We start from the raw sequence: 19,243 nt of genomic DNA, 5'->3' as shown, positions 1-19,243 counted from the left end.
TAATTAGGGTACAATAGAAGCAGTGTCAACCTGCTTATGGGCACAATCAGGTACTCCTTTTATCTCCCATGTGAGACTGATCAGAGCCGTTCCCATAGCACAGTAGTGATGGCATATCCACCTATCCAGGATGAACAAAAGCAGATGTTAGTATAATAGTGTAGGTATGGATTATTATGTGATTTTAGTAGTTTGACAGAGCTAATTTTTCAAACAAGCATGCATGAAAAATTAGCTTAATGTTTGTTTAGAAAATTAGATGAATTTGTGTGCATTATATGATGATGTTGAGGAATTTGATTGTTAGTGATTTTGTAACTTAAATTTTCATTGAATGTTCATATTTTATTTGTTAGATATTTGGATAGATCAAGTTGTTGCATTAATGTTACTTTTACATGTTATTCTCATATTTTTGGTATTTATTAGAGATTAGTATTTCTTATTGGTTGTTTCTTCATCAATAAAGCATTTCTTTTATTTATTTGTATTTTTAGATTTTTTTAAAGTTCTAATATTTTTTTTAAATATATTTTTGATGCTTACACTTTATGCCTAGAGGCTTATGCCTCACTTCATTTTTGGTGGAAGTCAACTCGGTGATGCATTTCTGCAACCAGTATTATATCTTATTGCTTTTTTAGTTGTGCAATATGCAACACTACAAACATGTAAATCTTTCAACAGTCCTACAGAAACATCCTTTTAATTATAAAGAGGATTTATCTCACATAATATTCCACTTGCTTATGACCACCTCATCTAACTATGTTTAATATCCTTATGCCTTTTTTTCTTTAAAGATAGGCTTAATACCCATATACTTGGCCCAGTTTTGGATAACACATTTATTCTTATGTATATGAACAAAAATACCCTTTTCCACCCATTGCACCCTTCTTTTGTGGACAAATAATTGTTTTATTAACCATTTTATCACTCTCACCAACTGGGTTCCAAAACTTGATAGGAATACCATCTGGACCTGATGATTTGTTTTTCTTTATATTCTTTAACATTATTTCTACTTCTTGATCACTAATAAACTTCTTAAGATACATACTTTCATAAACTTTCTAGGAACTTTGTTAGAAGATTATCTAGAGAAAACCTGAATGAGGATTGAATTTTGTCTGTAGAAAAACTAAAGATACAAGAATTGCCAGTTATGTTGTCTCCATATTTATCAAATCTCTACAATGAGTATAAAACTAATATAGATCAACTTGAATGACAAAGTCATGGCAAGTAATCTACTATAAAACCCAACATACAGTCTCGTGGCATCATCAGCCTTAGGCTGAATAATGGGAAAAGAAATACTTTCACCAAACCTTAAGAACCAGAATTTGCAAAAAGAATTAAATTGCATCACACGTTCATGCTCCAAAAGAAACTTGGCAAGCCACTTGAAGCAAAGATCAGACCAAAAAAAGGTCATTTACCAAGGACGAATATCACTCCCATTTACTCTTAATATGTTCTCCCTCAAGGCCAAACTCGTATATAGAAATAGCAGCCAGACCTGAAAAAAAGAGAAATTTTCTCATGCTTTGATTCGATAAGTTGAACACTACATTCCTAGTAGAAGATGTAAATTGTTTTTCAAGTATCTGACAAGGAACAGGTAAATACTTGGTATAGTTGAACTGGAAGTGCAGGAAAGCATCCATCCCAGATCCAATTCCTTAAAAACAGGAGTGCACATGGAAATATCATAAATAAAACAGCTGTGCGGTCCTGCCAGCAATAATTAGTAGAGACATCAAAACAAGCAAAGAAAAAGATGATTTATCATTGCATTATGTATATATGCTACGTGCAAACTCGAATAAAAAACTAATTCATCAAATGATAAATGAATAACAAAATAACAGGAAAAGGAATGGATACAAAACATAAAATGGTTAAGCGGCAGCAAAAATGTATCTGTTAGTGAAGAAAATAAGATGGAAGTGAGAATGCAGAGAAGAAAATGCATCAGCTGCCAAGAAGCAAAGGCCAGAACTTATGGATTAAACCATTATTCTATTCTTTGCAATGCCCTTAATAATGATTTATGATTATGCTATTAGGCTCAACATTAAGTATAAACAACCATATTATAAATCAAATTACAAAACTAGATGCCATTCTTAACAGCACCTCAACACTGTGCATGGATATGACCATGGACATTTTCTTCTTAAGCTGATCATGCCAAAGGAATTCTGTGAACAAATCTGCAATTTGATGCTTGCTGCTAACAAATTAAGGTCAAATTCAGCGTCTTCAATTTTCTTCCAAGCAAAATCAACATGCTTATTCGTCACTCTTTTGACTAGATTCCAAAGAATTTTCACAATGCTCTTGTTTTCACAACATAAAAATGGGTTCATCTGTTTTCTGAAATAAGCAGTCACCAAACGGTGAGTTGATTAGGCTTAAGAATCAGCAGCTGCCAGAGCTTGGTAATCAGGCCCTATACTTCATTCAGACATTAGCATGCCTTTTATTGGAATATGGTAACAGTTGATTTCAAAGATATACTTGTAACTCATTATGCGCCTACACCTATGTCACTTGAAGACTGATACAAGTGCAGTGTTGTCAGACATGAAACCAGCTAGGTGCTTTTCTGGGAGGGAAGTGTAAGAGTTATTAATGGGTGAAAGCAATGTAGTAAGTATCGTATTGTACTGTACGATATGGTACTATATGTATCGTTGCTATGTAGAATATCAATATGATACACACGTGTATCACGCCATATTGTAGATACAAGGCCGACACACTTAAAAAATGGCCGAATCATAATTTTTTAGTTTGGGTTTTAAAGACCTCTTGAGGGCCGACTCCCTCATTTGTGTAGAAGCCACCAGAGAGGTATCCACGCAACCTAAGACTTGTGAGGGCGATTTGGGAGCTGATCTGTGCACAAGGGAGAGGGTTTTGGAGGTGTATTAAAGAGTGCATTTCCATTTTTTTCACTCAAGAAAATGAGTTAAGGTAAAAAAACCTTATTTTGTAATTGTTATTGAGCTCGCATTAAGTGATCTGGAATGGCAATGAGGCACTCAAGTAATGAGTGAAAACAAATTGAAAATCGAGTGCAACTATTGTCATACTGTGTTTTCAGGTAGTATCTCTCGGTTGAAGCATCATTTAGCCGAGACACATCTTAATGTTGCAGCCTACACATCAAAAAATTTGTCGAATGTCGTGAAATGACAATGACATCAATTACTCACTGGTCTGAGAGAAAAAAAGACAAGAAAAAGAGATGAATGAGGCAGAAATAGGGTATGTGCAGCCCTGAGAAGACAAAGATAGGCTCCATACTTTTGATCCTACAGCCCCCATCATAGCATCAGAAGTAGAAAGTTCTACAGCGAAGGAAAAATGTATGGATGGTGCTAGTAGTAATAGTGTCACGGGCACAAAAAAAAGAAGAGGAAGAGATAAAGGAGTAGGAGAAAGTTTTTCGAGAGGAGATAGAGCTAGAAGCTCTATTAGAAGTTTTTTCCCTCTTAAGACTGCCCCTAGGGCACAACCCAACATTCATACTACAATGACTCCTCAATATTTAGTCGAGCAAGTGAATATTGTGGTTGGGAGATAGTTCTATAATGCTTGCATTCCTTTTAATACGGCAAATTCTTTTCATTTTCAGGTCATGGCAAATGTCATAGAGCCTGGATATAAAATGCCTTCATATCATGCTTTTAGAGAAAACAATTTAGATACTAATATGAATGAAGTGAAGGCATATTGTAATGAGATGAGGCAATCATGGAGAGAAACTGAGTATAGCATCATGGACAGACAGAAAATCAAGGACTTTAATAAACTTCTTTGTCTATTGCCCCAAATGAACTATATTTTTGAGGTCAATTGATCTGTCAGATATGCCTAAGACAGCAGATGTATTGCTCAGGGTATTTGATTAGGTTATGGAAGAGGTTTAACCTCAAAATATTGTTCAATTCATTATTGATAATACAACAAATTATAGAGCCACAGGTAAAGAATTGACAAAAAGTTATAAGTTATTCTTTTGGATCTTGTGTGTTGTTCATTGCATAGACCTCATGCTTAAGGACATAAGCAGCATGGATGAGATAAAGTACACAGTTGAATGTTGCCAAGAAGTTACTAAACTTATTTACAATCATACATGAATTTCGAACTTGATAAGAAAGTAGACTAGTGGTGTTGCATTGATTCGTAGTGCAGTTACTAGATTTGCAAAGAATTTTTTGGCAGTGCAAAGCCTAGTAAAGAATAAAAGTACACTAAAAAAATGTTTTCATCAGATAAGTGGAATGCATATCGCCATGCACAAAAAAGAAAGCCAAGAGAAATTGTAGATATTGTATTCAGAAGAGAATTATGGGATTTATGCAAGAAGTTGAGAATCACTATACCTTTGGTGAAGGTCCTTCGATTGGTTGACACTAAAGACATACTAGCTATGGGTTATCTCTATAAAGCCATGAATAAGGCAAAAGAGGCTATTAAAGATAATTTGAATGAGAAGAAAAATTTGTACATCTCTATATGGAACATCATTGATCATAGGTGGACTTGGTAACTGTTAAAATTTATATACTCATATATATATATATATGAATCATACCCGACTAAGAGTATTTCTGTAATTCTGCCCAATAGGGGTATTTTAGTCTTTTCCATGCTTTTCTTCTTTTTCCTTTATTATTTGTATTTTTCTTTTTTGTTTTCTTATTGTATATGCATTAAATGCATGTTGCATTGGGGGGGGAGGGGGGGGGCAACGACTCCTTGTTGGGGCCCCCAATGCCCACTCCTTCTATCTTTTCTCTCTCTCTTGTCTATAAATAAATGGGTAGACCCCTTTGCATTGTAAGGCTTCTTGAAGCCCATTTCTTGCTTCTATAACATTTTTATATTTGCAAGCCATTGTTGGCTTTTGTGTATGTCCATTGTGGACTTGATCTTTGCATTCTATGTGTGAATATCCATTACAGGACATTGGGTTTATTTTCATGTATTTCATTACATGGTATCAGAGCAAGGTTTATGCTCTTGATTTTTGCTATAGCTAGTTGATTAGTTATAGTTTGCATATTATATTTTTTTTCTTTGTTTGTCATCCTTTCTTGAGTCATTATGGAAGGAGAACAAAAGATCGATCTCTCTTTCAAACTTAATGGTACCAGCTAAATGATGTGGGTCGCCGCCATGAAGAACAACCTCAAGGGTAAGAAGCTTTGGGGATATGTTATGGGCACTATTCCGCAACCACAACTCCAACTTACAAAGATGGACGGTGATCAAGAAAAAACACTTGAAGGAAATGCTCGCATGAAGGCCATTGAAGATCACTAATCTAAAGTCGAAGATTGGGAAAGCAAACATGCAAAGATTCTTGCATGGTTCATGAACAATGTGGAGCTCAAAATTTGCGCCAACATTCCAAAATTTTGAATGGCAAATGAAGCATGGTTCTTTATGAAAGGTATGTATACTCAAAAGGACCTTGCTAGACAATTCTTCCTCCAAGAAAAAATTCATACCATTAAGCAAGGGAAAATGGGTGTAAGAGATTACTTCAGCACCCTTGGACCCTTATGGGATGAGCTATCTCTACTAGAACCAAAATGGGTTTCTAGTGAAGATGTTGAACTGCGGAGAGAACAAATGAAAAAAGTGTTCTTTTTTCATTTTTTACATGGGATTAGGCCTGAATATGAACAAGTTAGATCTTCTCTACTTAATAGATCTAAGCCTCTTCCGTTGAAAGAGGTCGTAGCCGAGATATGCCAAGAAGAAACTCGTATTTGCATGATTAAAAGAGGAGATGAAGTTTTGGCCGTGTCTAAACCCAACAATCATATGAAAGCTTACAAGCCTCCACACTTTGAAAGGCAAAATAACTATAATGGCAACTATAGAAAAGTCATTTGCCATCATTGCCAAGAACCGGGTCATATAAGACCTAATTGCCCTAAGCTAAATGAAGCTCCCAAAAGTAAGGTTGATTCCGTTGAAGAAACTACTCAAAAGAAGGAGCCCATGAAAGGAAAGGATTCCTTCTCTCTTACTCAACTATCGGAAGCACTTCAAATTCTACTCAAATCACCATCAACTTCGGGTGCCACCATCACTTCCTCTTCTCCTCCAGGTATGTCCTCTTGGATCCTTGATTCCAGAGCATCCTTTCATATGACACCTCTTGAGAATGGGCTATCCAACTTATGTAAAAACTCAAAAACCACTTACGTTTCAACCGCCGATGGTACATCTTTACAAGTCAAAAGTTTTGGAATGTTAAGTTTTCAAAGATTTCTTTGTACCAAATGTGAGGGTGGTACATCAACTTAATTTAAACCTTCTCTCTGTTTCTCAATTATGTGATCATGGATGTGAAATCTCCTTCTCAACTAAGGGTTGCTCCATTCAGGATCTCTGGTCCGGGAAGCAGATTGGGCAAGGCCATAGGAGGGGAGATCTCTATTACATGAGCAACTTGAAAATTCCAACCAACTCTTTTTGTAACCATGTCCAAGATAAAAATATTGAAACTTGACACCAAAGACTTGGACATCCAAGTTTCTCAAAAATGTACTCCTTTCCTTTTGGAAATAAATTTTGTAATGAGAAACATTTTGTTTGCAAGAGTGGCATTTTTGGAAAAATGAAATCTACTCATTTTCCAAATAGAACCTTTGTGTCCAAGAGGTCATTTGAGTTAGTTCATTCGGACGTTTGAGGCCCTTCTCCGGTCATATCGAAAGGAGGATACTCTTATTATGTTACATTCATTGATGACTACACTAGATATGTGGATTTATTTTCTCAACCTAAAATCCGATGTCTTTGTCTTTTTTAAGAAATTTCATATGATAGTTAAAAAATAAATTTTAAGTAATAACTCTACTCTTAGATCCGATTCGATTGGAGAGTACCTATCAAATGAATTTCAAAATTATTTAGAATCAAATGGAATTCGTCATCAAAAATCTTGTCCTAGAACTCCTCAACAAAATGGTCTAGCCGAAAGAAAGTATAGACACATTTTGGAAACCATTAGGACACTTCTTATTTCCAAAGAAGTTCCAAAAAGCTATTGGGTCGAAGCCGCTTTAACATCAACTTACTTGATAAATAGAATGATATCTTCATCCTTACAAAATACATCTCCATATGAAAAACTATTTAAAAGAATACCAGATTTTAATAGATTAAGAATTTTTGGGTGCAAATGCTTTGTTCTTTCACATAAAAGAGATAAATTATCCCCTAAAGCTATTTAATGTGTTTTCTTAGGATATGGAGAAAATAAAAAAGGTTTTAAATGCTTCGACCTCAAAAGCAACAAACTATATGTTTCTAAAGATGGAACCTTCCTAGAAAATGAAAATGGTTTTGAGAAAACAAAAGATATTGATGAAAGTGAATATGTTTTCTTGTTTGATCTTCCTCAAGAAGAGGTGACTCCTCAAGAAGAGGTAATTTCTAATGAGTTATTGAATGACCAAGAGGATATTCTTCTTAACAATGTTGAAAATGAAAGTAATATCATTGAAAGTAGACCAATTCAAACCTACGTTAGGCATAGTCAACAAGTTCCCATAAGTGCCTTAGAAAAATACTCTCAAGGTTTAACATAGAAGAAACCTCTTTAAGAAGATCTGGTCGAATCTCTAATCCTCCTAATAGGTTTGTTTCCTATGAGTCTCTAACACCAAAATATAGGGTGTGTCTAATTGCATTACACTCTTTTCATGAACCATCTCATTATAATGAAGCCAAAAATATTCTCCAGTGGGTTGAAGTCATGAACTTAGAATTTAATGCCCCTGAAAAGGCAAAAACTTAGGAAATAACCTCATTACCCACTGGAAAGAAATCTATTGGATGTAGATGGGTCTTCAAAATCAAAACTAAAAGTGATGGGTCATCAGAACGCAATAAAGCACGGTTGGTAGCCAAAAGATACGCCCAAGAATTGTAATACCCGTGAATTTTATCCGATAAATAAACTTGAAATTTATGTTCTTGAACTGAATATCAGATATTTTTATTATTGTATGTGTTATTTGTATTCGGATATCGGATACTCTATTTGGATCTTCAATGTTGGATCCCTAATATCCTGATTAGAACTCTGATATTCCATTCGGATCTTAGATATCGGACCACGAACCTTAAATTGAATATTTAATGATAGATTTTGGTCAAATGGATTGGATCCTCGAAGTTTAAATCAAATTTTTATTGATAAAATTTCTATATTGGGTTTACAACACTTTAGTGGGATTAGTATAGCCTAGGCGATGTTCGGATCCATAACATTTCATTTGGATCTTCGTCGGAACTTCAATATTAATCTGGATCCTTGTATGGAAACCGTAAGGATCAATGTATATTTAGTTGGATCCATAAGAATTCATTTGGATCCATAGTTCCAAATCATATAATTAAAACTTCAGATTCCTGGATCCAGATTTATTAAAAGGATCCATAAAGGAACCATATATATATATATATATATATATATATATATATATATATAACTGTACAAATATATATGTATATATAATAAAATAAACATATCATGTGGATCTGTAATTGGATCTATTTGGGTCCGATCTTCGGATCCACTCCGCTGAGCTGTCGTGGATCCATACTGCGTCTGGATCCAGGGTCGCGGACTCGGACCTGGGGCCATGCCTGTGTAAAGAGGTAAGTGAAAAACAAAAACAAAAATGATAAATCGTGTTAGGGTTCATTTTGAACCCTAATACGTTAAGTGAAGGATTCTGGGTGCGCAGCCGCCGAGCGAAGGGAGGAAGGTAACTGCTTCCTTCCGTTTTGGGGCCATCCTCCTTAATTACTCCCCTCCCACACCTCTCTTCCTCCCACTCGCCTCTTCTTTCTCCTCCCGCACTCACTGTCTCACTGTCCCTCTCGACCCGAGCTCGCCAGCAGGAGCAACCGATGTCGGCGATCTCCCTGATTGCGACAGCCACCTCCTCGTCGTCGGAACAGGTAGGTTTTCTTGTTTTCTTCTTCTTTGGGGTATTATGTGGGTCGAGTATGGGGTGCGGGGGCAGTGAATAGGGATTTACGAGTGCAGTGAATCCCAAATCCGACAAGAAATTTTGGGGATTTAGGGTTTAAGCTACTAAAATTCCAGAATCTCCGATTTGGGGATTTTGGAGTTTCAATAGTAAAGAGATAGAGTGTCTGGCATGGATTTAAATCTAGGGAAATCGAGTTGCTATTCGGGATTTCACGGTGAACCCCAAACCGAAACCCCAAATCGTTGATTTGGGGGTTTTGTAAGTCTGTCAAAGAAGAAGAAAAAAAGGGGGTTTTCTATTCCTGCTGTAGGATTTCTGAAAATTTTCTTTTGGGTATTGACTGTGTTCGGTCATGTAGGGGTGGTCGGCAACACCTCCATCCATGGCATCTTCGAGGAGAAACGCTGGAACATGTAGGATCAGTAACTTTTCTTGTGGGTTATTGAGTGGGTCTGGGTGTGCTTGTGTTGGTCAAGGGAAAAAAAAATACTTGAATGCTGAAGGCTACTGATAACCTAAACCGAGAACCCAATTTCTTGGATTTGGGGGTTTCTTGTTTTAGACTCATAGGATTGTTTCTTGAACGCAGAATGGGGGTAAGGAAAAAGGGGTCTCTTGGTGTTTTTGATTTCTTTCGTTTGTTATAGTTAAGGTATTTATGAAACGAGTTGGTTGGCGTTCTTGATTTTCTTCATTTCAGCACTCTTGGAGTTTTTCTCTCCATTTGGGTGTATTGTATTTTGCGTTAATTTTGTTGGATAGTCTGGATGTGGGGTTTAGTGATCTTGGAACAAAAAGATTCTCGGGAGCCTTGCTGCAATAAGTGTACAACCTTTTGATTGAGGCTGTGCAATTTTATGTCTGTTACGCTACCTGAAAGGGATGTTTCAAATATACCATAAGTGGCTAATTGAAAAAGGTAGAATCATGGTCACATTACACAATCCGTTTGGATCTTGTCTGCTTTAGGAAAACATAGGCATAATTTCCTACAAATGATGCTTGTTCGTGGAGACCCTCGTCAACCTTGCCACTCCCCAGTCCATATCCGCATCAGCCATTATATTTTTCATTCAACTCTTTGGCTGTATGCATACAACCGTATCTATAGGTGGCATGCTACAATTTATGGTTTAAATATCCGGTGTGATAAGGGGTTGATCTGATGACTTATCTTTGACCCTCCTACCAGAACAATTTCTTTTTAGGTTGTAGTTATACATGATTAACATCAAAACCCATGACGATAGGAATGGACTTTGTTTGTTTTACCTGTGCATGAACCCATTCCTCATGTTAATTTTCTTTACAATAGAGCATGTTATCTGTTCCAATTACTAATATTTGCTAATTTAGGTTCTGATGTTGCTTTTACATTGAATCTCTACTTTATCAATGCCCCAGTTTCACAGTTAAGCTCTCTTTATGACAGTGAAATTTATACACCACACTAAATATTTAATAATAGAAAAATCCTGAAGGAGGATGCATATCTGACTTGGAGATTCAGATATGGCAAATGCCATGAACATAAAAACAATGTAAACATATGGGTTATATGATGTTTTGTTGACAGTTTAAATACTTGAGTAATATGTTATTTGGTGGATTGTATCACATCTGATTTCCTATTAGTTTGTTGACGGTGATTAGAGTTGATTATATGATATCTTGTTGTGTTCCATCACCAAATCTGGTTTTTTTATATATTATTATATTGATTGATATCCAAGATAACTATATGTCATTTTACTGACTATATCAAATCTGTTTCAATGTTGGTTTAATAACTGATATCAAATCTGAATACATATGTTTTCGTTACCCATTATCATGCTTAATTTTGAATTCTTTTATTACCTATTATCAGACTTGAGTTCCAAGTTATTTTATTTCCCATCATCAGTATTGTCTTCAAGTAGTTATGTTGGCTGTGATCAGATCTGAGTACATATGATTATGTATAATCTTATACAAGTTGTATGCATGATATTGTGGGAAATTGAATATGTTGCAGTCTAATAAGCTTCTTCCTCATAATTTCTTAAACTGCATATTGCTTGACGATAAATGCATATTGAGCTGCATAGTTACTTGGGTCCAAGTGCATATTAAACTGCATAAATTATGATATTCGAAGTGCCTACTTTTTTAAAGTTCTGATTAAGCTGCACCCTTGCTAACGTTAAAATGTTTATGGAGTTGCTTATCATCTAAGGTTTAACTTTATGTTAAGGTGTATAAACTTTCTAACGACCACTGTCCTAGCACACTACATACTTTCTGAAATTATCAAATGATAATAAAGACACCAGAGCACTATGAGAGGGTGTTTGGGAACTCCTGCCTAATGGGCAATATGGGTTGAATACCCGATACGGGTATTTGGACTGTTAGCTTGTGTGCTATGGCAATGCAATCAATGAAAAACTTAATCTTAAGTGTTGTGTGCCCGACTGATTTAAAGGTACCGGAGCATCGGTGCTTACCGGTTTAAAGGTACCGAAGCACTCTGGGTAATAACCATAAGACTGATGAAAGACTTAAATTTAAATTCCGGGGCCTGACTGGTTTAAAGGTACCGGGGCTTGTGTGCTTGACTGGTTTAAAGGCACCGGAGCACTTTGAGTGGGTTTATGCAATCAATGTGACAAAGGGTTGGGACTGTTTTGTACACCTTGGTAAAATGACTAAGGTTAGGGATTCTACTGCTATGATAGTAGAAGGAAGTCAGGGAAATGCCCTATACTTCGGGAATATAATTAAATGAAAAGATTAACCCACTCAGATTCGGACTTACCTTGGAGAGGGTAGGTGGTACAAAATTCTGGGGACATGTGTTTGTTTTCAAGCGTAAAGCGACTCGTTGGTCCCAGTCCTCAGAGTTGGGGGACCCGGACTACCAAATGTGTCCTAGGTGGTAGCTCCATGTTCTTCTGCAGAAGTTAGGGATGCATCCTGTTTTTGGTTTTGGCCTTTGGGAGGTTCTCTCGGTCATTGACCGCTCCCTTAGGATTTTCAGTCTCAGTTAGAATGTTCGGGTTAATAAAATACCCTTGAATAATATATCCCCGAACGTTCTCTTCTGTGATGGTTGCCTTGGCCCGTGTGTACCCACGGGATAAGATAATATAAACACTCTTTAGAACAGTTAGGTATCACAGTGAGTGGAGTTATTAAAGGGACATTTGCATATTCTTTCAGCATGCTCTATATTTTGAAATTAAAATGAACTGAAATCCTGAAATGGATAAATATGAGATGATTGAACTATTACATGAAAGTTATGTATGTTATTGTTGTTGCATAACTTACCTCACTTGCTTGTTAATGTTGCGTACCATGTTCTACCTGCCCATGTGAATGACTGTTGATTACTGTTGTTGTTTTACGTGTTATTGTGTATACTAAAGATTTACACTTGACACCCACATCATATACTAGACTCATGATGTACCTGCATTAAGAGTTACAGTTTTCCTACTTAGACGTGGTAGTCTAATTCCAATCAATTTACTATTTTTCAGGTAAAAAAAATATGGTTTATGAGCGGCTGCGGGATGAGGCATCGGATCGAGGTTTTTGGATTTATTGTTCCAGGAATCGCTTGAGTTTAATGTAATTTTTAATTATTCATATCATTTAAAACTCTGATGATTTTCATTAATATTGAAATGAAATAAATGTCTTGGGTTTCTCTCCACCGTAATGTCTCAAAATACTTAACCCTATAATATTAATTATTTTCGCTGTTAATAAAAAAAAAATCCTCTTAAATTTGGGTTAAAATTTTGGAGCGTTACAAGAATACTGCATTGACTATGAAGAAACTTTCGCTCCCGTAGCTAGAATGACTAGTGTTAAGACTCTTATTACGGTTGCTTCAGTTAAAAAATGGCTTATTTATCAATTGGATGTTAAGAATGCATTTCTAAATGGTGAATTAAATGAAGAGGTCTATATGGATCCTCCACCATGAGTATGTATTGGTAAAGATAAAATTCTCAAACTTAACAAAGCAGTATATGGATTGAAACAAGCTCCAAAGGCTTGGCATGATAGATTTAGCAATGTAATGACAAGTTTAAACTTCTGTTCATGTTATATTGACACTGCTTTATTTGTGAAAAGTGTAGGATCCTCAGTAGTTATTCTACTGCTTTATGTTGATGATATGATCATCACTGGAAGTGATGAGCAAGAAATTAATGATATTAAGAAAATTTTAAAAAAAAATATGACATGTCTGATCTTGGTTTCTTAAGATATTTTTTAAGTATTGAAGTAGCATACTCTCCATGAAGGTACATTCTCTCTCAGATGAAACTTGATGCTGACATTTGTTGAAAGTCTGACATTTCAGATGACAAGAAAATAGAAACCCCTGAAGTTATCAATGCAAGGTTGAGGTTGAAAGATGGAATCCTTCTCAAAGATCTCACTTCCTATCGTCAACTCGTTGGGTCTCTGACATATATATTCATCACTCGGCCAAAAAGAGCTCATGCAGTTCACTCAATCAGTCAGTTTCAACATGCACCTACAACCGTGCACATGAGTGCAGTCTTAAGAATCATCAGATACATGAAGAAGATGAAAGAAAACTCCCTTAGTTATATTATTTTTAGTTATATCATCAGATCACTTGATTTAATTGCTTATATTAATGCTGATTGGGGAGGAAATCCCAATGATAGAGTCTCAACTACTGGTTTCTGTGTATTCTTAGGTGACTATGATTTCTTGGAGATGCAAGAAGCAACACAAAGTATCATTGTCCTCAACAGAAAAGGAATAGCGTGCAATGGCTACTACAACATAGAGCTTGTGTGGCTTAGAAGACTCCTCAGTGATATGGGCATAATCATCTCTACACCTTCGAAGATGTGTTGTGACAATAAAAGTGTCATTTACAGCGCAAGCAACCACACCTTTCATGAGCGTACTAAACATATTGAGATGGACTGTCACTACGTTCGTGATGAATATCTAAGAGGGACTATAGCTTTGTCGTATAATATATCTGAGTACCAGTTGGCGGACTTCTTCACCAAGGCTCTTGCTGCTCCTCGTTTTATGTTCCTTTTCAACAAGCTTTCGGTCATGTCCCTGTAAAGCTTGAGGGAGGGTGTTGAAATATATATACTCATATATATATATATATATATATATATATATATATATATATATCATACCCAACTAAGGGTATTTCTGTAATTCTACCCAATAGGGGTATTTTAGTCTTTTCCATGCTTTTCTTCTTTTTCCTTTATTATTTGTATTTTTATTTTTTGTTTTTTTATTGTACATGCATTAAATGCATGTTGCATTGGGGGTCCCAACCAAGAGTCGTTGGACCCCCAATGGTCACAAATGTGACCGTTGGGGGCCCAACGACTCCTTGTTGGGGCCCCCAATGCCCACTCCTTCTATCTTTTCTCCTACTCTCTCTCAGTCTCTTGTCTATAAATAAAGGGGTAGACCCCTTTGCATTATAAGGCTTCTTGAAACCCATTTCTTGCTTCTATAACATTTTTATATTTGCAAGCCATTGTTGGCTTTTGTGTATGGCCATTGTGGACTTGATCTTTGCATTCACTGTGTGAATGTCCATTATAGGACATTGGGTTTATTTTCGTGTATTTCATTACAGTAACTTCATCAACCTCTTCATGTTGCAGCATATTATTTAAATCATGCATTTATATACTTTCCTATATTTAAAATAGACAGGAAAGTCAACAAGGGACTCTTAGATTGCATTAAAATGTTGAACCCTGATTATGGTGCTTAAGATCAAATTCATAAAGAAATGAAAATTTATAATAATGCATTATATGATATGGGGAGACCTACAACTGTGTAAAACCCTGACACAACGCGTCCAAGTAATTTATTTGGTATGATATGGGGAGACATGCAACAATCGGTGTCGCACCTGCGTCGACGCGACGCAACGTGTGTGTGTGCAGGTGCGGCACCCAGTGTGGTCAACCTGACCCTGGGTGTGTTGACCTCACCCAAGGTCATTTATATCCAACTTTTGGACTTTATATATATATATATATATATATATATATATATATTATATACTTTTGCCGCACCCCCACACCCGAGTTTTTTTAAAGTGTCACACCCCCGCACCCGCACCCATGTGACATAGGCAGCAATGTGAAACCTTTTCCTATTGAGACTGGAAATTGTGGTTCATATGCCCCACACCTCACTGAGCTCATGTCTCCACTTACAAATCCTTCGCTTTGATGTTGCATCAATCCACCCAATTCAAAAGAGTTCTTTGACTACAAGCATAGTTTCTTCTATGGGTCTAGTCTTAAGAGACCTAAATTTATTCTCTTCTATAATCAACTCTGCCAAAACTTAAGTCAAAGAAGGAAATTGTACCCTATGAATCAAGGCACTTCTCACATAATCATACTCTAGCCTCAAAACTATCAGAAATTCTATAATTTGAGACTTGTCAATCTTCTTACCTCTCTCACTTGACAAGTCTTACAATTATCACATCAGTACTTAGATAGAGTATCCATCATGGCAATAACATCACAAATTTATTGCATTCCTAGGTTAGTATTCTCTAGCCTAGTTAGCTTGTTGATGCACCTGAGTCAAGAAGTTCCAAGCATCCTTGGCATTCTCATCTGTTGCCAAGTTAATTGTCATGTTTTGTTCTATCAATCCTAGCAAACTCTTTAAGTTATTGATATCCCACTCTTTGAGCTTCTCTTCATAGTTTACCTTTCCAATCTTAAGTGGCACCCAAGTCCCATTTAGGTAGCCTCCAAGCCCCTTTTCCCTTTATCAATGTTTTCATAAAAATAAAAATAAAGATGTAGTTAGTACCATCAAGTTTAATAGGGACTACTTGAATAAGATCATTCTTGTCCATCCCAAACAAAAACAACTCAAGAGTACAAAGTACCAATACCTCCAAACACAAATAGCAGCACAAGATAAACCACCAATGCTCTTAAATAGCAAGTTGTAGGGCAAGAACTAGTCAAGAATAGGCTGCTGCCTCTTATGTCTCTTCACAAGTTTCCCAACATGAAAAAATCACACCAAATCTTGTCAAACCAAGTCTTCTACCACCTTTACATCAAAAATAACACTAATAGAATCAATTTAGGGTCTCAAAACTCGAAAATGGATTCAGATTCAACTTTCAGATTGCAGCTTTCAGAAAATTTCCAGAGTCAAAAAAAAAATTTGAAACTCACTCCCTATAGCTGCAAATGACGGGGTTTAGTGTTCTTCCAACTCAAAACCAACTTACTCCAAAAGTAGCCAAAACCAGCCAATCATCCCTCCCAAGGATGACACCATCTGCATTTCATGCAACTTCCCTGCAGAATCGCAGCTAGATGCTCCAATGCCCTCCTTTTGGATGCAAAAACTCTCTCCTAACTAAGCATTGATACCATATTGAAATCAATCGTAGAGCGAGAGAGAGCTTTGATAGACAGCCAAACGTCTTGTATTATTGAATTAAGAGAAAATTGTTAAATTATATATCAAATATTGTAATCTTATATATATTTTATATATATATAAGGTGATACATATACATATACTATATATATATATATATATGTATCTACCTAATTATATATATAAAATATATATTTCTTTATTATGAGCCATAGGGGTAGTTTAGTCATTTCACCATTCTTGCATATATTCATTTTATGAATATGCTTGTAATTTTGCTTTTTCTTTCTTTCTTTTCTTTCTTTTTTCATTTGACTAAGTCAACTCACCTTTGGGGGGGGGGGGGGAGGCACTCTTATAGACGTTGGGCCCCTCCAACGGTCACAATTGTGACCGTTGGAGGGGCTCCAACGTCTATGAGTTGGACCCCTCCAAGGTCTTCCTCATTGTGTATAAATAGGAGCATATCCCCCTTTGTAATCTTAAGGTTTTGGATCAAAGCCAAAGTGTTTTTCAATAAAGCTTTTTATTCTTTTATGCCTTTGTGCATTTGTGAGATTTAGTGAGTTGTGCTTTCGTGCACAAGTGTTCTAAGAGTGATTATTGTGCATGTATGCACGTGTTTATCATCAAGGATATTAAGGTCTTGATCATAGTATCTTGTTAAAGATACTTTCACATGGTATCAGAGCTTGATTTGAGGAAAGAAGATCGTGTGTTTCTCCACATTCTTGGGTGCCTCGAAAAACATGCCTTCAAGCTATTGAAGATTGGAGTGGATCATTTCCCTCGGTCAATATTTTAGAAGTCTTCTTTGTCAAGAACGACTTAAAAATATATTGAGGTATGTGTTCTTTTTTTATTTATATACTCTCTAATGGGTGAAAAAGACTCTCACTTCTTCCTCGGGTTTAAACTCAATGGTTCAAAGTATCATGTTTGAGCCGGTAATATGGAAGCCCATATTAAAGGGAAGGGGCTTTGGAGGTATGTTAAAGGTTCGATACCGGAACCCGAACCAAAAATTACCATTATCGAAAAAGGAGATATAAAGATTCTTGAAGGAGAAGAAAGAGAAAGAGCTCTTGAAGATTATTCAAAGAAACATGAATGAAAAACTTCAAGATTTTATCTTAGTTTTTCTCATCCGTTGAAACTAAGATCAATGCCAATATCATCAAATTCAAAAAATCTTCTGAAGCTTGGCTATATCTTGAAAAAATGTATACTTCAAGAGATTTGTCACACAAATACTACCTTCAAAAGAGGGCGTTGACCTTACAACAAAATGATATGACTATTCGGGAATACTTTGCCGAATTGTCTTCCATTTGGGACGAGATTGCTATACTTGAACCTAAATGAAGTGATGAAGCTATCGAGCTTAGACACAAACAATTAGAGGAAAATCGTTTTTTTAACTTCTTAAATGGTCTTAGACCCGAATTTGAACAAATTTGTTCTCTTCTTTCTTCTTTCACATCTCCCGTCATTGAAGATGTTATTACTAAATTGAGTGGGGAAGAAACCCGTATGGGCATTAGTACAAGCAATCCTAACATTCTTGCAACCTCCTCTATTCAAGAAGTGAAGGGATGAATGTCGTTTCAAGACCGGGTAACAATGTGAAGACTTACAAACCGCCTCATTTTAAGAATCAAAATCAAGGGAGAAATTGGCAAAATGGAAAGAGAGACTATAGCAAATTAAATTGTCATTTTTGTAAAGAACCGGGGCATATCAAACCCATTTGCCTAAAATGAAAGAAATTGCTTGCAATGGCCACCACCACTCAATCGGAAGAACGGCCATCCTCTTCCAATAGGTCTCTTTCTTTACAATAAATTATGGAAGCTCTTCAACCTCTTTTCAAGGGAGGAATTTTCGAAGCCGCTATGTCAACCTCTTCCCCTCCCGGTAAGCCATCTTGGCTCTTAGATTCTGGTGCATCATTTCATATGACCCCAAGTGATTGTTCTCTTTTCGAATACTCTAAAAAATCTTTTTCAGCTTTTGTCTCAACGGCGGATGGAACATCTCTTGAAATTAAAAGAATAGAAAATTTCAAAAAAACAAGATTTTTTTATTCCAAAAATTAGATTCATACCAAAACTAAATTGGATTCACAACTCTCAGACCATGGTTGCGATATAAAATTCGCTTCTAATAAATGTTGAATACAGGATCGTCGGTCCGGGAGGTTAATTAGGGAAGGCACTAGGAAAGAAGATCTCTACTATGTCGACTTTCTCCAAGTTCCCAAGAATCAATTTTTTAATGTTGTCCAAAATAAAGATATTCATGTGTGGCATAAGAGACTTGGACATCTAAATATTGTTAAAATTTCATATTTACCTTTTGTTAAACATCTTTGTAAAGGAGATTTTACATGTAATGAATGTATTCTTGGGAAAATGAAAAGTTTACCCTTTTATCAAAGATCCATGTTTACAACAAAACCTTTTGAAATCGTTCATTCCGATGTATGGGGTCTGGCTCCTGTGATATCTAAAGGAGGATTCTCATATTATATGATTTTTGTTGATGATTACACTAGGTATTGTTGGATATACTTTCTCAAACATAAACATGAAGTTTTTTCGACTTTCAAAACTTTTCATATGATGATCTTAAATCAATTAAATGGGAACTTAAAAATCCTTAGATCCGACTCTAGTGGAGAATACCTATCAAACGAATTCAAGAGTTATCTTGAAAGTTATGGTATTCTCCATCAAAAA

The 19,243-nt window shown here is 36.0% G+C and overlaps 1 protein-coding gene across 2 annotated transcripts in view; it reads right to left on the bottom strand.

Moving 5' to 3' along the window:
- LOC149833090 (uncharacterized) overlaps window positions 1-19,243 on the bottom strand; it is a 39,439-nt gene that overhangs the window by 5,356 nt on the left and 14,840 nt on the right. For both annotated transcript variants that reach the window (XM_090012713.1, XM_090012712.1), the window contains exons 4-6: window positions 1,636-1,740; window positions 1,446-1,525; window positions 31-121 (exon numbers count right to left, since the gene is read on the bottom strand). In XM_090012713.1, the coding sequence (XP_089868839.1) occupies window positions 31-121; window positions 1,446-1,525; window positions 1,636-1,740 (276 nt within the window). The remainder of the gene's footprint in view (window positions 1-30; window positions 122-1,445; window positions 1,526-1,635; window positions 1,741-19,243) is intronic.

Source organism: Nuphar pumila, chromosome 7, assembly GCF_984573655.1.
Source record: "Nuphar pumila chromosome 7, dmNupPumi1.hap1.1, whole genome shotgun sequence".
Taxonomy (NCBI): domain Eukaryota; kingdom Viridiplantae; phylum Streptophyta; class Magnoliopsida; order Nymphaeales; family Nymphaeaceae; genus Nuphar; species Nuphar pumila.
The sequence above is the reverse complement of the archived record's forward strand: the minus strand, read 5'-3'. Positions and strand labels throughout refer to the sequence as shown.